At 39.8% G+C, this 25701-nt stretch overlaps 1 protein-coding gene across 1 annotated transcript in view; it reads right to left on the reverse strand.

Annotated features, from left to right (window-relative positions):
* The window catches only part of Ankar (ankyrin and armadillo repeat containing), a 57727-nt gene that overhangs the window by 18207 nt on the left and 13819 nt on the right, over positions 1-25701 (reverse strand). The window contains exons 4-13 of the mRNA XM_040753674.1: positions 22077-22240; positions 21102-21205; positions 16825-17005; positions 14228-14447; positions 13706-13741; positions 12122-12323; positions 10626-10834; positions 6915-7019; positions 3720-3961; positions 2494-2662 (exon numbers count right to left, since the gene is read on the reverse strand). Coding sequence (XP_040609608.1) covers positions 2494-2662; positions 3720-3961; positions 6915-7019; positions 10626-10834; positions 12122-12323; positions 13706-13741; positions 14228-14447; positions 16825-17005; positions 21102-21205; positions 22077-22240 — 1632 coding nt within the window. The remainder of the gene's footprint in view (positions 1-2493; positions 2663-3719; positions 3962-6914; positions 7020-10625; positions 10835-12121; positions 12324-13705; positions 13742-14227; positions 14448-16824; positions 17006-21101; positions 21206-22076; positions 22241-25701) is intronic.

The following is a 25701-nucleotide window of genomic DNA, read 5'->3' on the forward strand; positions in this document are numbered from 1 at the left end:
GGCTGCCTTTGTATTGGGGGCATAGTTGTTCAGAATTGAGACTTCATCTTGATGGATTTTTCCTGTGATGATTATGAAATGACGTTCTTCATCTCTTTTGATTAATTTTAATTTGAAGTATAATTTGTTAGATATTAGGATTGCTACCTCTGCTTATTTCTTAGGTTCATTTGATTGGAAAATCTTTTCCCACCCCTTTACTCTGAAGTAACGTCTGTCTTTGAAGTTGAGGTGTGTTTTTTTTTTTGTATGCAGCAGAAGGATGGATTCTGTCTTTGTATTAATACTCTTAGCCTGTGTCTTTTTACAGGCTTGTTAAAACCATTAATATTGAGGGATATTATCGACCATTGATTGTTCATTCTTGTTTGTTTTGGATTTGGTGGTGGTGGTAGTATTGCGTGTGGATCCCCCTCCCCTTTTTTTTCTTTTTGCTGTTGGTAAAGTGGGATTATCTATTGCCTATGTTTTTGTGGGTGTAGTTAACTTCCTTGGGTTCTTTCTTGTTTTCCTTCCAAAACTTTCTGTAGGCTGGATTAGACTTTTTAAGTGAATACTCATAATTTATATTAAACCTCAGTTCAGGTTTGTTTAATATTTCTCATGATTCAAGATAAGCATCTCTATCCAGAACATTTAAAAAGTGACATCATATTCTTTGGTGATAGTTCATGTAGTGTTAAATGATGTTCATTTATTTTCATTAGTGATTTTAATTTTGATTCCACAGTTTAGTTGCTATACTGCTTAGTTGCCATTATAGCCTTGCTTCTAACTAAAAACAAACTGTACTTTAACATTGTGTAAGTAACCTGGACATGCCTTTAATTCCAATATATGGGAGACAGAAGCAGCTGGATCTCTGGGAGTTCTAGGCTAGCCTGGTCTACCCAGTAAGACACTGTCTCAACAATAATAATAAATTCTTCATCAGGATAGCTGGGCATTGGTGGAGCATGCCTTTAATCCCAGCACTTGGGAGGCAGAGGCAGGCCGATCTCTGTGAGTTCGAGACAAGCCTGGTCTAGAGAGTAAGTTCCAGGACAGCCTCCAAAACAATACAGAGAAACCCTGTCTCAAAAAACAAACAAACAAACAAAAAATTCGCCACCAATTGACCAGAAACATAATTTTTTTCTGAAACAACCTTAACATTTTTATAAGTCATTAGTTTGCTTAATTGACCTTTCTTTCTCAAAAAGCAAAGTAACACAGATAAAAACCACGAACTTAGTTTGATGCTATTTTCTTAATACTCTATGACTGAGCCACCTGGCCCATAGCAAGGAGAATTAGTTGTCAAAATGCTGAAGTTATTTGTAAAATTTATGCAGAGAGAAAAAATAATTAAAAATGTAAATGCTTCATACTCCTTAAAGTAAGAGAATAATAGAGACTCCAGTGTATGAAAACAATGCTTTCATTTAGTGTTAGATCTAAAAGGGACTTATTTTAAATATTTATTTCTGTTACTTGTTGTGAACTCATTTATTTAAGTTACTGTTAAAATTATGGCTTTTTATAATATCTAGAAGAGGCAGGGAAACAAAGAAAGAGCTAGTCTCTTACTTTAAGTTTCAATTAATGGCACAAACAAAGTAACATGAAGGATTATAAAGAAAATAAAGGCTTCCCTTCTGTGCTGCTCCCCAAGCAACCAGTAGAGCACAGTTCGTGGTGTAGAAAAACTTGTAACAGTAATCTCAGGGGCTGGAAGGGAGCTTTAAGTGTCTTTACTACATAAAACTGATTCTCAGAAGATGATGTTTGCTTAAACTGAAAGTCTAAACTAATGCAAGTTCTCTGCAGCATTCTCCTTATATCCCTGGCTTACCTTTTAACCGATGTTTTTTAATTTTGTATTTATTCTATACTCACATATGATGAACCAGGGCAAGAAAGACAGATGACAAACCAAGTAGGAACAAAAAGGGACACATGTGTACCCATGTTTTTCTCCTTAAAGTTGCAATGTTCATACCGCCATGTATGCTCACTGGGATGAGAATGTTGTTACAGAATGCAGGTGATCATTGGCAGCTGCTATAGAAGCTGCCCAATACTTCTTGGGACTCCTGGAACTGAGGTGCACTTAGGAGCAGGTATCTGGCTTAATGCCTGCTGATTGCCTTGAATTTTGATATCAGATATAGAAGAGCAAATCTGTACAGTGCAAAAGAGCTCCCAATGATCAAAATAAATATTCATCCATACAAGAAGAAATGTTCTCCTCGAACATATTATTTATGCTACTTTCACTATCCATACTTATATTTTATTTATGCAAATGTCTAGTTAAACATGTTAGTATACTTTTGAGAGTCAATTATTCGTACCAACTTCGTAGTTTTGAGTTTTCCAGATATTTGGGTTATATTGTGTGCATAGACCCAGTCAAAAATAAATCCAAAATATTTGTTCCTAGATAAGTTGAGATCATTCTTGCTTCATTTGGGAAATCTGGTCACTTTTAAACAGACAGGTGAGGCTCACCAGAATCAGAACTCAGGAACCGGATGAGATGTTGGATGCCATTGTGGTCTTTCATTGCTCTCTGGTTGCCTTCGTTCCCCATACATAACACCCGGATGCAGTTCATCACGTTCACCAACACATTTTCTATGTCCAGGCTCAGGAGGTTTATCAGAGCTGGGATTCCATTCTAAAAAGAAACAAAAAGGAATGTGAATTCACGGAAGACTCATGCAATTTTGTTTGCAAGTCAGTAACCTTTCTGTAAACACATCCTTATTTAGTAGAGAACATGTTTGTAAACAAACATGTCTAGTAAGTTAAGATGACCTGAGTAATTCTTATCCAGAAAAATCCAATAGTATGGCAGAACTAAGAAAAACACATAAATATTAATTTCTGACCCAATAAAGAGGAATGGCACAGCACAAACCTAAGTATACTGCATACATAGAGGAATTTTACCCTAATTCTGGCTAATTGCCAGAATCAATTAACATGAGATTTAGGTAGACACAACTGAGTAACTGAAATTCGACTTGGGTGTAACTATATTTCCAATATATTTCTAAAGGACTGATACTAGACACAGCAATTAAAGTTTTTCAGAGAAGTTTTAAAGAAAATGTACAAAGGCAAGTATAAGAGCACAGAGGAAGCAGAGAATATAAATGGTTTTCCACCATGAGGGATTCAAGTTTGCAAAGAGCAGAAAGTATGTTTTACAACGTAGATGGTTCGATTCACATTGAAGAAACGATTATATGAGACTGAAGAAACTTGTATCAAGTAGCTTCACTTCATTTGTAAACATCTAAAGGAAGATTTTAGAGCATTAGTGGACACAATAGGGTAGGTTTTGTTTGAGGAAATGCAGCCAAAAGCAATTTTCTTCTAATTCTTTCTGGTACACAATTGGGATATATTTCTCAGACATAACTAATATTTTCATATAAGCAAGAAACAACCAGTTTATACTATGAGAAATACTTCATCTTCTCCCCGGGGATACTCATATCTGAACTAATCAGCGCTGAGCATTAGGCCCCCTGGGCTGACTGGGCCACAGACCTGCACTCACCTAAATGCCTGCTGCTTACTCAAATGTTTTTCCCGGCACTCTCTCTCCTTTAGCTGATCAGCCCTAGGAGTGTGTCACTCTGTAACAACATGGATCACTGTCTTTCTAACTTCTAGGTTAGAGAATCATAGCCATTTAAAGTGATGTTTGCTAAAACAGTACTCACATATTTGGCAATAACATCCTTGTTTTCACACTTAGCGATATCATAGAGAATGACAGCACAGCGAGAATGTAGTTCGGGTTCCTCAGATGACAGCAGGTTGATCAAAGCAGGGATGCCTCCTGCCTCCACCAAAGAATGCACTACACTTACGTGGGTTGAGATATTACTCAGTAACCCAACAGTTTTAACCTGCAGTTTTATTTTGGGACACTTTAATAGATTGATTAAGGCAGGAATAGTGCCTGTAAAGATAAGACTAAAATGAGCATTAACTTTGCAAATTCATTGATGGTTGATTTATCCTAACAGTATTGAAATAATGTTCATGGTATGACTATAAAAAATAATGACAGACAGTTCTACAAAATATAGAGTAACAACTTGAAGTGATATGGGAATAATTTTGTCTTATCTCCAAGCTTTTGCTCTTTGCATATTTAACATTATGTAACACCCAATCACACACTTTATATTAGTAAATATAAACCATCTTAAAAGCAGCAATTTTTGGCCTACAGAATTAACAATCTGTTATGTAGAAAGAACCTCACTATGCAATTTACTATCTTGCTGTCTCAGCTTCCCAAGGGCTGGGATCAAGGTGTACATCATCATGCCTAGCTCACAGGCATGGTAAAGTTTTGCTCTGGATACTGACTTGTCTTGGTGTAGCAATAACTGTTTAGTTACCTGAATATGTTATCATACATTACCTTAAACCAAAAAGTGAAAAAAATGCTGATCTAGTAAAATGTACCAGTAGCCTTATGTCTTATAATTAGCCATTGGGCACGGTAAAAAGTAGAAAACTTGGCTTCAGCTAATGCATATTGGGTTTATATCAGTCAGTTGATAAGAAACCACCCATAGAAGGCACACAAAGTTATGAAAAACATGAGTATAACTGAGGAACTATCTATTGCTGACTTTAGGGGCACATAGAGCTTTTCCAAACATGTTTTTAATGAATTTAATAAATTTAAACTTGTTCATTCATCAATATTCATGGGACATTGTATGTGCCTCAATATGCACATAAGAGAGGTGGACACCATGCTGGGTAGCTCAAACATCCCCATCATTTCAGAAAGTGACAGTACTGCTCTCAGAACAAGTCCATGTGGTTGATCCATTTGATTACTGAAGAAACTGGGCCAGAGAAACCATGTACTTAATGTAATTTCTAAATGCAGAACTACTTACAAACCCAGCCTGATATTGTCTTCTAGTTTTCAGTTTAAGAAATGAATTACACAAGTGTAGAACTGAATAATTTGTAAGAAAGTACTCACAGCAGTACTGTGGTGGTTGCACTTAACAATAGAGCCTCAGTGGAGGACTATTTGGATAGGCTGAACTCTGAGCATTCATGTGGGGACTGTGTGAATTACTAATGTTAGCTGATGTGGGAACTCATCTACTGTGGGTGACACCATGACCTAGGCAGGCAGGGGATCCTAGGCTGTAAATTTAGAAAGAGAGTTGAGCATGAGGTGGCATGCATGCAAGCATTCATTTTGTTCTGCTCTTAACTGTGGATGTATGTGACTAATTGATTCAAGTCCCTGCATCCTTGACTTCCCTGGAATGGTAGGTTGTAACTTGGAATTATAAGCTGAAAATAAATACTTTCTCCCCTTCGGTTTTTTGTTTTTGTTTTTGTTTTTTTTTTGGTCAGGGTAGTTTTATCACAACCATATTAAACTATAACAACCAGATATTATATTAGAAGAACTAGCACACTAAAGTTCCTTATTACTTCTTAGATTTAAGTTTTTAGAGAAATAGAGTTTCTCTAAACTGTACAGAGTTTTTTGACCATGTGCAAATTTCACATGAAAAAATATAAACTTGACAAGTGATCTCAAAGAAAAGAAAAAAGCTTAAAGTCAACTACAAATATGCCTTACAGTTAAAAACATATTTTAAAGTAAATTTGAAAACTTATAAACCTAGTACTCAAAAGCTATAAGGCAATGGAATTCACAACTGACACTGCCAAAGTGGCCAAGATCCTGGGATCAGATAGGTCATGGACCTTAAGAGAAACCTAGCATTATTCTTCTGCTAAAACCATGTAACAGTAAAACGACTCCTAATGACATTCTGCTATACTCATAGATCAGCGCCTCACTCAACCCATATCAGAAAACTTCTTCTCAGGATAGATGAGAATTAACACAGAGACCCGCAACTGGACAGTGTGCACACAGTGAGAGACTTTAGAGCACTCAGCCTTAAATGGGATGCCTCCACCAAACCCCTCCCCCCTAAAGGCTCAGGGATCTATATAAAAGAGGAGGGGGGAAGACTGTGAGAACCAACCATCCCTAAGCAAGAGGCCATCTGAATTTGGAACCTACTGGTAAAGGGAAAAATCAGTTTTCTCCAGTGGAATATTAATAGGTATATCAGGCCCAGAAAAAACCCCAAAAACAACAAAACAAAACAAAAAAACCTCTGTGGTATTTTTGGACTTTTTGTTTCCTTTTGCTTTGTATTGAAATTGTTGTCCTATCAGGCTTTTACCTATTTGTTTTGATTTATGCTTTTGTGGGGTTTCCATTTCTTGATTTGTTTTTGTTCCTTGGGTTTTAGTTTTGTTTGTTTATAGAGAGATCAAAAATAAAAAGTTGTATGGGTAGGGAGGATCTGAGAAATATTGAGGAGAAAAACATAATAAAATATATCGTATAAATTTTAATTTAAATAAAGGTTGAGGTGCCTTAATGCATGGGAGAGGGGCCTGGCCCCACCCCATCCTATTGTGTCACCCCATCCTATTGTGGGAGCCCTTACCCATGAGGAGGAGTGGACTGGGAGTGGGATGGGGGGATACCAGGGGGCAGAAGAGGCGTGGGTAGGAGAACTGTGGTTGGAATGTAAAATGAGTTTTAAAATAATAAATAAATTACTTAAAAAAAGACTAAGGCAGGGGGATTACAAGTTCAAGGTCAGCCTACATTATATGTGTGACCCTGTCTTGAAACACACACACATGCACACACACACACACACACAAGTTTATAGTTATAGTACATGTTTTGAATCTGATCCCAGCATTAAATATGTATGTCTATGTTAACATTCATGTATTATATATACAATATACTATATTAAAATGATTGACCTGAATATAATACAGCTTTACTTAAAACATGACAAGAAAAAGATAGTTAATATATTTTGTATCACCTGCATCCAAAATACATTTCCAGTATCGATCATTTGCTAAGCAAATCACTTCTAAGGACATAACAGCCATCATCCTTCGCTTGAAGCTTTCACACTGCAACATTTCTGATAAATATTCAACAGAAAAAGACAACTGTAATTCACAGCAGAGGCAATGGGATTAATGATTTTGTTTTCATATAGGTAAAGTGAACCCAAGAGTTGAGATCATCCCATCACCAGTTGCATGTGCTAAATCCCTGTGTTTGTGGTCTTCTGGGATGCTGGGTAGATCATCATGGGCTAGCTTGGATCTTGACTGGTCATCAAAGTCCATCATCATGATTTAGTTACTAGCTTGGTGCTGAGTAGATTACCATGGGCTAGCTTAGATCTGGAGTGGTCATCAAGGCCCCATCTTCATGGTTTAGCCACTAGCTTGGTGCTATCGGAAGGTGATGGGACCGTTAAGAGGTGGGACTCAGTGGGAGATTATGGATCACTGGGGTAAGTATCCTTGAAAGGGATAGTGGGATTCTGTCTCTCTGGTTTTTGTACCTCTCATGAGGCAAACAGGCCATGGACCTCTGCCACAGGCTCCTGTAATACCTGTTATTACTTCATCACAGTCGATCCTGTGAGCACATATAAAGTGCTCTCTTGGGGCATTTGTGACAGTAACAGAAGCCAACACAATACACCCAAGATCTCTGAGATTTATAGTATATATACTTATTGAAAAAAATCTAAAATTATTTACTTGGTCTGAATGGCTATCATTGCCTAGAAATACAGTTCAAGTTCACTAGAAAAGCAGTACATTTCTCATGCATCTACCATTAGTTTTTAATAAAATTTGAGTAAGAGATTTTAAGAATGGCATAGTAAACTACATGATCAACAGCATTTTAATAGTCATTAAATTAGAGATGCTTTCTACATTTCCTGAAAATAATTAATATGACTTTTAAAAATTGAGCATGAATTTGAACTCCAAACCAAAAATGAAGCATTACCTATGCTTCTAAACAATGTCTACGGTGTGGGAAAGCACAAGGCTGTTTCCTTCCTTCCCCCCTTTCTCTGGCCTCCCTCTTCTCAGAGCTGTCCCAGTCCTCACCTAGACTGCTCTGCTTTAAATTTCAGCTTCTACTCTAACGGCTAATTAAGCTGCTTCTAATTAGGTTCCTAGTGGAAACTGGCAGTGTAAGGAGAGAGAACTATGTCAGGGCTTGAGGCAAAGCAAGAAGCAACATGCTTACTCTATTATTCTGCTGGTGTCATTATCATGCAATTACCAGGACTGTCTAACCACAGCTACTGCAAGTATAACCCCTGCAAGTTACCTATGCCATTAAGTCATCCTTGTTAGGAGCTAGATTTGGCACTATTTGTAATGGATGTCTGTTATAAGTTGATCCTCACAGTAACTCTTTAAAAACATTAAGACACAATGACATATGTGCATAAAAATAAACACCAAGACATTTCCCAGTAGCTCCTTGGGTTGATGTGCTCACTACTTAACACAGACTGAGATGGATACCGAGCCAATTCTGAACAGTTGGACATCATTTTTTAAAGTGTGTGTGTTTGTGTGTGTGTGTGCACTCATGTGCATTTTGTGTGTGTGTATGTACGAGCATGTGTGTATATGGTGTTTGCGTGAACGTGTGTTTTGTGCGAGTACATGGATGTACATTTGTATTGTGTTGGGAGGGGGTCCAGAGGTTGACAGTGGCTGCTTTCCACGCTTACTTCTCCACCTTAAGTTTTGAGGAAGAGTTTCCCATTGAACCTGGAGTTCAACTGGCTAGACTGGCTGGCCAGTGAGCTTCAGGGACTAGCCTGTCTACAATTTTTATTACCGTCATATCCTCCATGTTTTCCCTTGAGTGTCTGCTGCTGTTATTATTTAATCTTCGTGCAATTCTGTTTGGGATCTTGGGAATTAATAAAGTTCTATGCATATATTAAACTGATATAATACCTTTATCTTTATAACAGTTCTATAAAGATTAAGCACAAAGTTGGAGAAAATTCTCAAGCCATTTTGTAAGCCCTAGTGCTAGGAGAACAAGGAGGCTACCATGCCCAGAGTCATCTGGATTCGGGTCCTCACGTGCACAGCAGGTGACTTACTGAGCCATCTCCCTAGCCCAAAGAATCAAACATCTCCTCCACTGGGAAAACATCAGTTCTTATTCTCCATCTCTTTCCTTTTTACTTTAATTTTTTAATGTTATGCTAATGTTTCAAAACTATAAGCCACTAAAATACCTACAGCAAAAGACTGTGACTTGCACCCGCCCCTCTGTTACTTTGGGTCTATTTCTCTAGAAGCAGCACTTTGAACTCCGAGGTCCACAGGTCTGTGTAGGTTGACACAGTGCTGCATCGTGCTGCCTTGGCCTTTGTTTATGGCTTCGGGTTGTGGGAAACGGGGAACCAGGTCAATGCTGCTCTGCCATTTCCTCATATCTATAGCTGTTCCTAGACTCAATACTTAATGTCTACACTGTCTATCCAAATACCACTCTCATCTGGGCATTGCAGTGATTCATGGTGTTGTCTCATTTCTCGCTATTATTTTCCCTGGAAGTAGTCTTCCCCTATTTGAGATTCATCTTCTTTGTTTTCACTGATTCAATGGCGCTTTCACAGTCCTGCCATTTCTTAGGGCTGGGCCCATAGCGCCACCCTGAATACCCCTTTGCTGTCATCCTTGAAATTCCGGTTGCCCGTCACTCTACTCCCCGGGGCCTTCCCCCTTCTGTTCACTGAGGGGAAGGCAGCCTGAGCACCTGCTGGCCTTTCTGGCTAGACCCTGTGGAGAGCCCTGGCCCTGCCTGCTCTCCAGCTGTGTGAGGACTGTGACGTATGAGCGTATGAGCGTATGAGCGTATGAGCGTATGAGCGTATGAGCGTATGAGCGTATGAGCGTATGAGCGTATGAGCGTATGAGCGTATGAGCGTATGAGCGTATGAGCGTATGAGCGTATGAGCGTATGAGCTTGAGATGCTCTCGGTTTTCCTGACATTGACTTGGGAGTCTCTGGGAGGCTAAGTCTAAGAGTGGCTGCCTAGTCCCACCTTGTTTATCACTGCCATGCCCCCCCTACCCCCGTTTTCTCCTTGGCTTGGCTACTACTGCTGCCTTGCCTTGCTGTTTGACTGTAGTGGGGAATGTGGAAGGAGTAAGTTTTGACGTGTGCATTCAGTTGACGGGGTAAGCCTTACCCTTGTTTTTCTGGCTAGACTAAACACAAAATTTTGCATAAAACATTCATCAAAATGTGAAGGAAGACTTTTCTGAGAGGTAAGGAATTAAGCGGAGGGAACCTTCGCTGCTTAAGCTTTCATTTCCTCCGTTTTCTTTCTTTTTTTTGAATTTGGTTTATTATGGGATATTTCTCCATTTTAATGGAGAAAATTATTTTCTCACTTCCAAGAAAGTTGGAAAATAAAAATAAATATCACTGTGTAAGATATAGTTCATTTGGGTCACAGATCTTTGATTTTAAGTTAGAAATCAAACTACTTTTGCACACAAAAAAGATACGTTCCCATGAACAACTGTACTATTGTTGGTTTTAATTCATTTTTTATTTCATGATCTTTAATTTTTAAAATATGCACATTCTATTTCATCTATTCCATTTCTGCATATCAATGATATTATAGAATAATCAGAATATTTATTTAAAATGAAATCATATGTTTTATACTCACCTACCAAAGTTTTCCAAACTGGAAGTTCAGGGATATTCAATTCTATTATATACTTGAGTACCTCTGTATGAAAAGTGAGCACTGACAAATGAATGATATTATTTCCTTTAATGTCTGTTTTTCTCCAGTTAGCACCAAGAGAAAACAGGTACTGAATAGTGTCCAGTGCTCCTGAAGTGGCAGCAAGTAGCAGTGGCGTACACTGATTTCTAAAAATCAAAACCACATTGTAACAGCGTGAACACATGTACAGCATCGCATTTCCTTTTATTGCACTGCTGAGGAAATTCTAATTCATACCATCACCTTGTCTTCCTATAGCTTCTCACTCCCAACATTCCACAGATACGCCTCCCTTCTACCCATTCTCTTTCTCAATTATTTTGACTTATAATGTGTTTGAAAGTTGGTACCACACAAAATAGTTAAAATATGCTGCCTATCTAATCTTTACAAATTTGTGGACACACAATTGGGCATTATCAACCCGCTTTTCAAACATCAAATAGACTTGGTAGTCACCGAACATATTTATTTTTTATATTTTACATCCAATTCCAAATCCCAGTTTCCTCATTGTAGCAGAAACTAACAGTCTGAAAGCTGACAGTGTGCTGTTTTAGACAGTGAAGTTCTTTGGGTTGTGTAAATGGTTATTCAGCTCAGCATCCCGTCTCCTGGCTTCCCTCGGGGGTATGTATGCGACAGTACAAACAAGGGTGGTCACAGGATGGCAGCGGAAGCTGCATGGGCAGCTCTGTGAAGAGAAAGGTGTGTGCTGCTGCTTCCCCGCTATCTTTCTGCTCCTGTCTACAATGCAGGCATGATAATAGACACAGGAGCTGCTGCCATTTCGCACTATGGTGGGGAAGCCATGTGTAAGGAGCAATAAGAGAAGCCCAGTGTCCTTCAAACTGCCAGACCAGCAAGTAGGTAACACATAGGGTATTTGAAGCCTTAGACTACAAGTATCCCTATAACAGGCTCAGAGAACCAAAGCGATCACCTGGTCTTCACATTCCTAGATAAGCCTTAGGAAGAATGCACACCCCCACCCTAAAAGTGGCTCTTTAGCAGAATTATGAAATAGAAGACCGTTGGACATTTTTTTTTTTGCTTCCAACTCTTCTTCTCTTTTGCTGTAGTCCTCCTCTAGATACAAGTAGTTACCTGCTGATCATGTAGGAGACAGGAGCAGCAGTCTCAACTTTTGTCACCTGGCTAGCCTAGTAAACCTACCTGTGAAGCTGTGTTATTGATACAATAATTAAAGAAATCCCAGGACTTATTCTTTCCTGCCCTAGGGGACATACACAGGCAGGTGGAAGCTCTGCTCTTTGTGGATTCTACGGTTAAGCTGGAAGAGAAGGAGATGAGGGCCAGGGAGGACGAGAGGACATCAGCACTTTGTCACCTTGCAAGTCCCCATACCAGTTATGCCTGCTGGTGGTCAGAAAAGCAGAAGTTTATGTTCTCACAGACGCTCAGTAACTCACTCGGCTGTGGCCTCGGCCTCTAGCAAGCTCGGATCCTTGCGGCAGAGTGCGATGATGATGCAGATGTTGTCGTAGAAGGCAGCGAAGTGGATGGGCATCCAGCCTCTCTTCTCAGTGAGTGTGTAATCGGCTTTGAAGGAGAGCAAACAGATGGTCGTTTCCAGGGAGCACGCCTGCGCGGCCAGGTGCAGAGGTGTTGGACCTGAGACGGACAACGATTGTTTCAGTAGTGAGAGCTAGTGCTAGCACTCCTAAAATAAGTATATCACAAATAAGCATGCCTTCATGAACCCAACCACACAGCTTGGTGCTCTACAATGTATACATCCTCCAAAATAAGCACTGACACAATTATTTGGGCAATCTTATATTTCTTTGCCTAACTTGGAATGTATGAAGCAAAGAAAATATAAATCTATTTTTTGAAGGTTTTGCTATGTAGTTCAGGTTGGTCTGGGACCCACGATAGCTCAGGAGAGCCTCAAACTTGAAATCCATTGGCCTCAGCCCCCTGATGCTGTGCACTGCCCTATATTACTACGCATTTTAAAAAACTAAGTAAATTTGTAAATTAGTCATGATAAAGCAAGCTATAATTTTATACTTAATTCAACTATTTTACAATAAAGCCCTGTTTCATTAAATGTCATTTAATCAGAGGCTTCAAACAGTCTCCTTTCTGCTCTGGTGGTGGTTTAAATTTTATGTGTGTGTGTGTGTGTGTGTGTGTGTGTGTGTGTGTGCGTGCGTGCGTGCGTGCGTGCGTGCGTGCGTGCGTGCGTGTGTGTGTGTGTGTGCTCGTGTATGATGTTCCTCCACCACAATAAGCCAGCCACCAGTTCAAGTACTTAGTCCCTCTCTGCCCTTGCCAATTTGGGCTTTTTAAAGTAGGTGGTTGCATTTTTAAAATGAAATAACTCTCCTTAAATTACTTTATGTACACCCTAAAAGTATATGGTTGGTCTCTCAAATGTGTAGAAAGATATAAAACTCAAGGATTTTTTTCCCAATACTTATCTCAAAACGTTGACCTCACTCAAAAGTAACCATTCCTTAGAGCCTATATATCATATGGCCACTAGGTGGCAGAATGTCTAAATTATAGACTTGTTTTTGGAACTGGGGTGTAGAGCTTGAAGGCAAGAACCATCTACATTCCCGTAACTGATTATGGACAAGCTTCAAAAACCACTTTGGGAACTAAATTTATAAAACAAGTGGAGATCTCAGCAAACTCTCTGTTAAAGGTTAAAAAAAGGAACAACTAACATGAATATCAATAACCATGGGTAGAAAAATTATATTTCAAATTGAATGTGAAACATCAATTGTATCAATTTTCAAGCAACAGATATTTGTAGATTATATGCTACAAAAGCTTCTTTTTATGAGGTAATTGTTTGTTTTCGTGCAGCCCTTGCTGGTCTTGAATTCACCCACATAACCGAGGATGACCTTAACCCTCATTTCCTGCTTCCACCTCCCATGTGCTGAGACTGTAGACTTGTGTCACCACACCCAGCAAAAAGTTTTAACAGATACAATATTCTTTTCACATGTATACATATTTCACTTATACCTTACCGTTTCTTTCTTTTTTCGTATCCCCTTTGGATGAGTCTGTTTAAAAAGAAAATTCACATAGACACATGATGTTACACATGAAAAACATAGCAGTTTCCTAAATTAGTCAGAAAGAGCAAAATGACAAGGTGTTGATACAGAGACTAGTATTACATCAGACAATGAAGAGTACAATTTATGACAGAGACAGGTAGGTATATTGCATGCACCCAAAATCAAGTCAGAGCAGACGTGGAAACTTAGCCTTTCAAAAGGCAACAAAAACTTGTAGCTAGGCTAATGCACTGATTTACCATAATATTGCTAGCCAAGTTAATTATTCATACTGTGAAACATACCTATTAGCAAGTGGGAATCTGAGCAGGACAAGGATGAATGGAAGATTTTTAATTGTCAAGGTTTTTACCACATTAAAAAGTACTTAAAGGATAACTAATTACTTACTATATGTAAATCATTGAATTCTGCTTTATATGAACTCGACTATTCAGTATTGAACAAGATGTAAAAACTGAGTGGTACCTTGGCTGAACATGATGAAGCGTCTCTGGTTGACATTGAAGTTGGCATTACAGAGCTGACAAATGATAGAGACCCGATTGTGCAGGGCAGCATGGTGAAAAATGGCGTAGCCTGCTTCATCGGAAACATTGATTGTTGAGCTTGAGGTTTTACGGCTAAATGTATGGAAAACAGCAGACAATCCTCTTTCAACAGCCGACTTCATACCAAATGGGATACTCTAAAAGTTTTTAAAAGGCCAGCATCAGTTGTTTTAAATAGTTTTGTAAAAATAATTATAAAGTTTTCTTTAAAAGAAAAAAAAAGAACATAGAATGTATTAACAGAGTCACAAGAGTGTGGTTCGACTTTTGCCACATTGCCACAGGGGCCAGGTGAAGAGCTTCTCCCTGGACAATGTTGAAATTCAACAAACAAGGAAACACTGAGAGTATGGAAATACACTTGGAAAGGTTGTTTCCTTTCTTTTAGAGCAAACTGTAGCTTCATCTTTGCAAAGTGGACAGATAATTTCCTAAAATGTTTTAAAGGCAAATGAAGTTAATGAAGATTACCTGTTTCTGACTTAAGGACAACTGGAGAAGCTTGAAATGTATAGCTAGAGAGACTTTTTCTTCTTTCTCTAGTTCTTAGATGAAGAGGTAAAAATACCATGTTGTTCTTTGAGATGTTCTGATAAATACTTTAAATTATACTAGTTATCAGAGTTTTAAATGTATGGCTTTTTAAACAGAGAAATGGTAGTGCATGCCAGCCTAATCTTTGAAGTTGGAGAGCCCAACTAATGGCTTCCAGCAGCTAAGGAGCCCAATAGATGGCTTCCAGTGGCTAAAGACCCCAACAGATGAGATCCAGCAGCTAAGAAACCCAACATCCAGAGGCTAAGGAGCCCAACAGAAGGGGTCCAGCAGCTAAGGTGATGTCTGTTAAACAGATACAGGGCTATTTCAGGTGTCGACTTGCTTTCTACATGCCTAGAAGGAGCCAGGTGGTGCCATTTACTGACTGTATGACATGTGTTAATTCTTTACATTTCCCATTTCTTATCTGTGTAATAGTAATGATAGCAACAGAAGTAAGACTTCAGAGAAGTTTTCCTATCTATAGTAGTGGCTTAAACATTAGAAACGAATAAGTATTTGCCATTCAAATGAACTATAGTCCCGTTTATTGGCAATTTGTTCTGTACTTGGCCAAGAATGTATAATCTAAAGCCATATAAACATTCAGCTAATAAAAGGTGGGATTTTTAATTTCATATGAAGTATTTATATAAGCATTGGTTTATTCCTAGAGTAAGAATGTAATGTTAGAATGGCTACAGGAGCCCTTCTACTCCCAGGAAACAAGGCACCCTATTGAGAACTCATCTGACAATTTCCAGGCGAATAGACTCCATACCCTAGAGCTTTTCTCCTGTGGAAGTGAGTATGCATAAAAGTGAGTGTTGGTGGCCACAGTTTTGTTCTCTACCCATTGCCCTGCCTTTTGCCTGGGCATCAGAGAGCTTAACTGCAAGCTTGTGCAATAAAATCATCCCTGTTCACTTTGGGTGCCCATCCCACAATGAGGGATGCTCTTTCAGCCTGGACTCTTTGGGGAGGGCCTAGACCCTGCCCTGAATGAAATGGCAGACTCTGGAGATCCTCCAGGGAGGGCCTCACCCTGGGGAATGGAGTGGAGATTGGGTTGGAGAGGAGGGGAAGGAGAGGGAGCTGGGATTCACATGTGAAGCAAGCTTGTTTCTAATTTAAATAAATAAATTAAAAATCATCCCTATTCTCAGAAATCTCTCTCTCTCTCTCTCTCTCTCTCTCTCTCTCTCTCTCTCTCTCTCTCTCTCTCTCTCTCTACCTTTTGGGCCTCATTTCCTATTGTCAGAGCCCTGCAACATATTGTTTTTTGATGCCAGGGCTGGAACTCTACTCAGAGTCTTGAAATGCTACTGTCTGTCTGTCCATAAGCACTGATGACTCTTCTAGTAAATTCCATACTGTGGTGTTTATGATTTATTAAAGCTACTGGAGATCAAAATAGAAAAGTGGCCACACTGGTTAGCTATAGAAACTAGACGTGGTGCTATACACTTTTAACCCCAGGACTCAGGATTAGGAGGCAGACTGATCTCTGTTAGTTCAAGGCCAACCAGGGCTACTCAAGATTGGATCAGTCTAAAATAGTAACAGAGCTCACGCCTTTAATCCTGGGACTCATGAGAGGTATTAAGATAGGAACAGGGTCTCAGAGCTGGCATTTATTCTCCAGCCATGTTGAATCTCCAGCCACGCTGAGGAGAGGCAGAAGTCTGAAGCTTGGTGAGAGTTCATAGAAACAGGATCAGCCCTTCCAGTCTGAGGCAGAGGTAAGAGCTAGTGGCTTGGCTACTTTGCTTCTCTGACCTTCAGTTTGAAGCTTGACCCCAATATCTGTCTCTGGATCTTTTATTTTTTGTGCTACACCATACCTCCCCCAAAACTGATCTCATTGTCCTTCTTGAACCCCATATCCTAGATCTTCCACCAAGATAGAATATGGAACATGAACTTTGGCAGTAAGCAACCTTCTTACACAAAATTATGTGATAGTCCATGAAATACCTTGCACTTCATAGATTTTTTGAAACCAAATTTTTTCTTAAATTGCTCGTGTAACTGAGCCTCAGTCAGTGGGAGTCTTTTCACTCTCAGATTGTTCACGATTTCATTTATGGCTCCCCACCATTGAGTCTTATGGAGTTGCTGGTAGAAAATTTCAAGCTCAAAGTAGATCACATAGTAGCTATAAAAAATAAAGGAAAAGGGTGGGGTGTTTATAGCTATGAAGTAAGTTGCTGTTTATTTATATTCTGTCAAACCTTGCTTATTCGATAATAATTATGCACAGAACTATATTTTGAGCTCTACGTGACTATAAAAATACTAACATTGTTATCAGCTAACTTTATCTGATATTTAGCCTTTTATTGACCATATGGGTTGGTTCTGTATTCCCTTAGCAGAAATTAGGGCAGTGTTTAGAAGTCACTAGAAGCCCAGGTTCTAGGGTAAGGGTCCTCGGTTTATCATCTACCCATTTTCCTTCGTCCCTACTGCTTTAATCTATGTGTCCATAATTTGCTTTCCTGAAGGATTATTTACCTTAAGCCCAATCTAGAATGGTGTTTTAGGGAATGTCCCCTTGACTTTTACTGCCCAAGTAGGCTAAAGAAACTCCTAGGTCTACTCTGAGACTTGCAACCAACATGGGCCTGCCTCATTCTGGAGTAGAGCAGTGACAAAATATTGAATGACTGTTCCCTCCAGTGACTTCTTATCCAGGGAATACTTCTGCTCCCTGTGGGGAGGCATTATGACTGTTCTGCTAGGAGTGAAGAGTAAAGAGAAGCACTCGGTTCCTCTTGGTGTCACCTTAAGATTATATCCAGAGCCTAGGACTGGGGGTGGGGGTGGGGGTGGGGGTTGTCTCTGCTACAATGGAAATTTGAGGAGGAATAGTTGCTGAAGATTTGATTGTTTGCTTGTACTCTGAGAGCATCTCTGGTGAGATAATTTTGTAATGTCCATGGTCAGCTGTCCAGTAAAGTTTGCACTGGCCACAGAGAGATGCTTATTAGAAACACAGAACTCCCAGATGTCCTGTGCTGCAACCTTCATTCAACTCCTGTGTGCTGACACATTACATCTCTTATTCAAACCTTAAGTGTAATTATCAACAGGGGCTTTAGGAAGGTCTCATTTTAAACCTCCCTGCCTCCATCTTCTTCTGCCCGGAAATGTGTACCTGAATTATAGACTATGGTTTGGAACTTCCCTGACACTCATTTCTTTAAGCAGATTTCTGATAAACTTCCCTACATTTACAACAGCATTATGATCCTGGTAAGTTCTTCTCCAAAATATGTATTTAGGACAATCGATCTGTTTGCCCCAGTAATTGTCACCTCTATGAGTCACGAATTTTTCTACTCTCATAGGCTTCCAATTCATTGAGCATCTGATTGTAGTCCCATGATGTTATTCTTGTATGATGGGGAAACTCACTCTGAACCTAAAATAAATCTAGGATCTAGATGTTTCTGAGTATGACTATACGACCTAGTGGAAATATAAAGGACTGGGAGTCTCATGGGAAGTACATCAGAGAAAATGACAGGAAAGCTCTATGAGCTCAATGTAGTAACTATTTCTTAAGATCAAAGAAAGCAAGAGGTTTTTCAAATGCCCTGCTTTCAGTCGTTCACATTATCCTCTGGTCCAGCATTGATGCAGCTGCCCTATGTTATGGGGTTGGGGCAAGCAAAATGTCTGAGCAAAGCAGTTAGAAATTATTGGGCTTTTAAAGTAGTGCTGCCTTGAAAACATGAACTGGGAAAGGAACTCCTTTCACTGGATTCGTGCCAATTCTAACTGAGATGCACGCCATTTGCCAGCACCTGCCACTCCTCCAGAAACCATGGTTATCAATAAGGTGGGATGTGTAGTTGCCTTTACAGAGCTGAATACCCAGAAGGAGACAGCAGGGGATCTGCAAGGAAAAGAAGCAGAGATTTCCCATTGCAGTTGAGAATACTGGCCAATTAGCATGTGAAACTCTGATAAAAATTAAGCAGAGGTTGGATTTTATGGTTGAAGGTTATCTAGTAATAGATATGGGAGCCTTGAAAATATGAATTATTTACTTGTGTTTTTTTAACTTTTATTTCTTGCTGTCTGGGTCTAGAAGCAATCTTATTTTGTATTTATCTTTTATTAAGGGATGTGTGTGTGTGCAAGTGAGAGAGAGAGAGAGGGAGGGGGAGAGAGAGAGAGAGTCCAGAGACTGTCTTCCTTCATGACTCTCCACCCCATGTTTTGAATCAGAGTCTCTCATTGAACCCGAAGCTCACTAATTGACTAGTGTAAGTGGCTAGTGGTCCTCCTGTCTCCACCCCTCCCAGCACTGGAGCCACAGGCACACTGTGTGATGCTAGGGATCTGATCCCAGGCTCTTGTATGTTCAGCAAGCTTTCTTTACTCATTGAGCCATCTCCCAGCAACAATTACAGGTCCTAAAACTTGAAAAAGCATGACTACCTTCCTATGGCTCACCAACATTGATTCCCAAATGCTGTGCATTAGTAAGGAACCAGAGAAATAGTTGCACAATGACATCACATCGCAGTGGTTGGATCTCTTACAGTTCAACAGCAGGATGTGCACACCAATTATACTGTTGTACCAAGGGCATCCTCTCATTAATCTATCTCTTCTCCCTACTGTTTCCCTCCACTCCTAGGATCAGTGGTGTCCCTGAGCCTGACAGAAACTGGAGAATAAGAGTTCAGTCACAGATGTCTCCAGGACATCACATAGCCTGGCAAGGACTGTCTATTCAATAGGCGATAGATCTTTGAGCAAGACCCTCCTCTTCCAGAGAGGTAACAAACTATTTAAGGCACAAGACGTCTCTGTGGACTCTGTCTCTGAGGAAGAGACACCTTCGCACAGGTCCTCGGACACCTGCGTCCTCACACTGCTCTTCCTCCTTAGGAGTCACAGTCACTAGGTCTTTGGCTTCATGCACACACTACATGAGGACAGGCAGTACTCAACGCAAAGATGGATTGCGTTCCATCCTTTGTCTGCACACGCCCTTTGCCTCGTTTCTCTCAAACTCCTCATCCCCATGCATCTTCAAAATGTGTGATTTTAAAAATTTTTTTACCTCTTTCCATTCCATTAACTTTCCCCACATTACCCTTTAACTTGCTGCGAATAGCCTCCCTTAATCACAGTCTCATTAAAATTCTCGTACCAAATCATAACCAACTTTAGAAGGAGCTGTTCATTCTTTTTGTTTGTTTGTTTTTGTTTTTCGAGACAGGGTTTCTCTGTATTGTTTTGGAGGCTGTCCTGGAACTCACTTTGTAGACCAGGCTGCCCTTGAACTCACAGAGACCTGCCTGCCTCTGCCTCCCGAGTGCTGGGATTAAAGGCGTGCGCCACCAACGCCCGGCACAGTTCCATATTCTTACACACCTCATTTGACTTCTATGCTATATAGTCTCCTGGTTTTCTTCCTTGTGTGTTAGGCCCTCTTAATCTCATTTACTGTCTCTCCCATGTTTCTTCCTATTCCATTTCTGAAATTTCTTTTCTCCAGAATTCCAGACTTGGTCCTGAGCTGCCGCCATGCCACCAGAGGAACAAATAGGCAAACAAACCTTCCACCTCTAGTCCAAATATTTTCTCTGAGCTCTGCAAGCCATGTTTTCAAACTTGTGTTCATGATAAGATACAAGAATATAGTACATGAAAGACCCTGGCAACACTGGAAGAACTGTATCATTTCTGAAGATGACAAGCATAGCTGGTCTGGCAGAGAAAGTTCGGAACTTTTAATACACTCCTTATGGCAATGGAACAGTGTACTCTGTATCCATTGCTTTCAGCTTCCCCTCAGAAGTTGATTCCCATCACCATCCCTACTTAATATTTGAGCTCACTATAAGAATTCTAAACTCACCCGGGCGGTGGTGGCGCACGCCTTTAATCCCAGCACTCGGGAGGCAGAGACAGGTGGATCTCTGTGAGTTCGAGGCCAGGCTGGACCGACAGCCTCCAAAACAATACAGAGAAACCCTGTCTTGTAAAACCAAAAAAAAAAAAAAAAAAGAAGAAGAAGGAAAAAGAATTCTAAACTCTAAGGTCATTTGCCTGATGTATCAAAATCCATGAGATAATAAGTAGTGCCATTTTGAGTGTGTCTTCCACAAGATCATCACTGTTCTAGGATCGCCATCCTGTGACTCTAAACTAGCTTTTGCATTTCGTACTTGTTTTCTGCTAGCATTCAGCAAGCCAGCTGTGTATGGTATGAGTGGAAAGCTCCTCACCTCTTTCCATAAAACTCCATGACTGGTACCGAGTAAAATTCTTTGTATCCTGAATCTTCTGCAAAGGGATTAGCAGCGCACTCCCGTATGTTTCCTACATTTTCCTAAAATACAAATCACACATTAAAAACTTTTAAACAGACTTCATAATTATAAAATCCTTTATATGAGATTGTATGCATGCAAATGAGAAAATAAAGCCCCAGAGAAATCTGGTAATAACTACGTGTTTCCAATTCCTAGTTTGAGAACAAATAACAAAAATAAAAAAGAAAATATAGAATGGGCATGATAATATGTAATATAGACAAGACAAACAAATAAGGGGACTGATGCATGGGATGCTACCAGGTTCCTGGGGGACTCACTTCTCAAACCCAAGACTTACTTCTCAAACCCAAACATGGATGGACTAGCATAAGTGTTCAGGGATTTATTTGCTTTGTTTTTTTATTTCTTTCTCCCTTTCTTTCTTTCTTTCTTTCTTTTTTTCTTTCTTTCTTTCTTCCTTCCTTCCTTCCTTCTTGGCCTACCTGCCTACCTGCCTTCTTCCTTTCTTTATTTATAAAGTCTCTCTATGCTATGTGGTCAGTTGGCTTTGAACTCATGATGCTCCTGCTCCCATTGGTACTTCAGGCGTATGCCACCATTATCAGCCATGTGTTCATGGATTTATACTGTATACTCTAATTAACTATCCAAGGGCAAAGATTGTTCATTTGAAATCTGTAGATTCTGTGATGAAAGTAACTATATCTGGTTTATTTATCAGCTTACTCTCCAACACAGATGCCTAGAAGTAGGTGCACTTAATTCACGTTTGTTTCAATAATGAGTGAGAAAAGCTAGTGAACTGTAGAATGAATGTCCAGAGACTTGTGCAGTGCCTGTACCAACAGAAGCTCTTTCTCAGTGAAAACTTATAAAAACAGGTCAAACAACAAAACGTCTCAGAAATACTAATAATTCAAAAACCTTAAATTCATCCAAAGCACTCTCAACTGGATTCGTGCTGATATCAAATTCGATTCCTCCATGAACATGGAAATATTGATGTTCTTTGTAGTCAAAATTCTGGCATTTAAAATCACGTCCATAAATAAATGGAGGCAGCTCTCGCTCTGTCTTGACTTTGTCATCTCCAGAAATAAAAAGAAAATTTCATTTAAAATGTGGACAACACATAGATGATTATATAAACAAAGTGAAAAATCTAAATGAAATTAGAATTTGGCAATTACTGACTATAAACTTATTCATTCTGTCTTTCTCAGCACACACACACACACACACACACACACACACACACACAATTATTTGTGGTACTAGAGTGAATTTAGAGCCTGCATACACAAGTGATCAGTCACTGAGCTATAGCCCCAGCCCTCCTTTACTTTTCATTTTGAGACATGTTCCACTATGTTGCCTAGGATAGTCTTGAATTCATTCTGTTGCGCAGGTTAGACTTGAGTGTGATCCTTTTGGGAGCTGGGACTAGAGGACTGTGCCATCATGCCCATTAAAAAACAAACAAATAAATAAATACAAATTTCATTCTAAATAACTAAACATTATTGTTAATGAATTATGTAAATACATATATATATATGGATTTTTGAGACAGGGTTTCTCTGTGTAGCCCTGTCTGTCCTGGAACACATTATGCTGACCAGGCTTTCCTCAAACTCATAGAGCTCTGCCTGCTTCTGTTTCTCAAGTGCTACGATTAAAGGTGTGTATCATCACTCCCTGGCAATAAAATATATTTTTATTAATTTTGAGTGTTTCTTGTGATTTTACTGTATAAACATTTCAAAGGCATAAAATATTCTAATTAACATCTATGAGTAAACACTCATCAATTATTGGGTTGAAATCCTGTGATACTGGTAACTTTTGTTTAAACAACAACAAAAGAATCCCTTGAGCCCCAAAGAGACACTATAAAGAACCAACTAGGCACTTCCATTTATAAAGAACTAAGTAGGTATATCTACCTGTCTCGGTGTTCTGTTGCTGTAGAAAGACACCATGAACACAACAACTCTTTTTTTTAATTTAAATTATAAACAAGCTTGTTTCACATGTCAATCCCAGCTCCCTCTCCCTCCTCTCCTCCCCTGTCCCCCACCATGCCCCCTACTTCCCCACCCAATCCCCACTCAACTCTCCAAGGAGGATGAGGCCCTTCATAGGGGATCTCCAAAGTCTGTCATATTATCGTGGCCAGGGCCTAGGCCCTCCCCCATGTGTCCAGGCTGAGAGAGCATCCCTCCATGTGGAATGGGCTCCCAAAGTCCATTTGGAAGCCAGAGATAAATACTGATCTAGTACCTGAGGCCCCAAAGAATGCCAAGGCTTTCTCACTGACACCCACGTTCAGGGGGGTCTGAATCAGTCCAATGCTGGCCTCTTAGCCATCAGTCTGGGGTCCATGAGCTCCCCCTTGTTCAGGTCAGCTGTTTCTGTGACTTTTACCCACGGGTATTCACCCCTTTGCTCATCACTCCTCCCTCTCTGAAACCGGTTTCCAGGAGTTCAGTTAAGTGTTTAACTGTGGGTGTCTGCCTCTGCTTCCACCAGCCACTGGATGAAGGCTCTAGGATGGCATATAAGGTAGTTGTCAATCTCATTATCAGGGATGGGCATTTAAGGCAGCCTCTCCAGTATTGCTTGGATTGCCAGGATGTGTCATCCTTGTAGATCTCTGGAAATCTCACTAGTGCCAGATCTCTCCTCAAACCTATAAATTACTCCCTCTCTTATAGTATCTCTCATCCTGCTCTCCCATGTCTTCCTTTCTTCTTATCTTCTCCCCCTCACTTTTCCCCAGCTCCTTCTCCCCTCCCCCGATACTCCCAGTCCACTAAGGAGATCCTGTCTCATTCCTCTTCTCTGGGGTACCATGCATCTCTCCCTTATGGTCCTCCCTGTTTCCCAGACTCTCTGACAGTGGGACTGTAAGCTGACACTCCTCTGCTTCATGCCTAAAATCCATATATGAGTGAGTACATATCATGTTTGTCTTTTTGCGACTGGGTTACCTTACTCAGGATGGTTTCTTCTAGTGCCATCCATTTGCCTGCTAATTTCAGGATTCCATTGTTTTTTTCCCTATGAGTAGTACTCCACTGTGTAAATGTACCACAATTTCTCTATGCACTCTTCAGTTGTGGGGCATCTAGGTTGCTTCCAAGTTCTGGCTATTACAAATAATGGTGCTATGAACATAGTGGAACAGATGTCCTTGTTGTATGAATGCTCATATTTCGGGTATATGCCTAAGAGTGAAATTTCTGGATCTTGTGGCAGACTGATTTCCATTTTCCTGAGGAATCTCCATACTGATTTCCAAAGTGACTGCACGAGTTGGCACTCCCACCAACAGTGGAGGAGTGTTTCCCTTTCTCTACATCCTCTCCAGCATAAACTATTATTGGTGTTTTTGATTTTAGCCCAGGAGTGAGGTGGCATCTCAGAGTTGTTTTGATTTGCATTTTCCTAATAGCTAAGGGTGTCTAGCACTTTCTTAAGTGTCTCTCAGCCATTTTAGCCTCCTCTATTGAGAATTCTCTATTTAGTTCTGTACCCCACCTTTTATTGGACACTTTGGTGATTTGGAGACTTGCTTCTTGAGTTCGTTGTAAATTTTTGAGATCAGCCCTCTGTCAGATGTGGGGTTAGTGAATATCTTTTCCCATTCTGTGGGCTGTTGTTTTGTCTTGTTGACTGTGTCCTTTGCCTTACAGAAACTTCTCAGTTTCAGGAGGTCCCATTTATTAATTACCAATCTCAGTGTCTGTGCTACTGGTGTTATATTCAGGAAGTGGTCTCCTGTACCAATTCATTCGAGGGTACCTCCCACTTTCTCTTCTAAGGAGGTTCAGTGTGGCTGGGTTTATGTTGAGGTCTTTGATCGATTTGGACTTAAGTTTTGTGCATGGCTATAGACATTGATCTATCCGCAGTCTTCTACATGTCAGCATTCAGTTATACCAGCACAATTTGTTGAAGATGCTTTCTTTTTTCCATTGTATAATTTTAGATGCTTTGTCAAAAGTCATGTGTCCATAGGTGTGTGGGTTAATATCAGGGTGTTCAATTCAATTCCATTGGTCTACCTGTCTATTTTTGTGCCAATACCAAAATACTATAGCTCTAAAATAGAGCTTAAAGTCAGACATGGTGATGCTTCCAGGAGTTCCTTTAGTGTACAGGGTTGTTTTGGCTAAACTGGATCCTTTGTTTTTCCATATAAAGTTGAGTATTCTTCTTTCAAGGTCTGTGAAGAATTGTGCTGGCATTTTGATGGGGATAGCATTGAATCTGTACATTGTTTTTGGCAAGATTGCCATTTTTACTGTGTTAATCCTACCTATACAAGAGCATGGGAGTTCTTTCTATCTTCTAGTATCTTCTTTAGTTTTTTTCTTTAATGACTCAAAGTTCTTGTCATACAGGTCTTTCACTTGTTTGGTTATCATTATCCCAAGATATTTTGTGTTGTTTATGACTATTGTAAAGGGTGATGTTTCTCTGATTTCTTCCTCAGTCCATTTGTCATCTGTATATAATAAGGCTACTGATTTTTTTAGTTAAT

The sequence above is a fragment of the Mesocricetus auratus genome, unplaced genomic scaffold (assembly GCF_017639785.1).
Source record: "Mesocricetus auratus isolate SY011 unplaced genomic scaffold, BCM_Maur_2.0 Super-Scaffold_100010, whole genome shotgun sequence".
In the NCBI taxonomy this organism is placed as follows: Eukaryota; Metazoa; Chordata; class Mammalia; order Rodentia; family Cricetidae; genus Mesocricetus; species Mesocricetus auratus.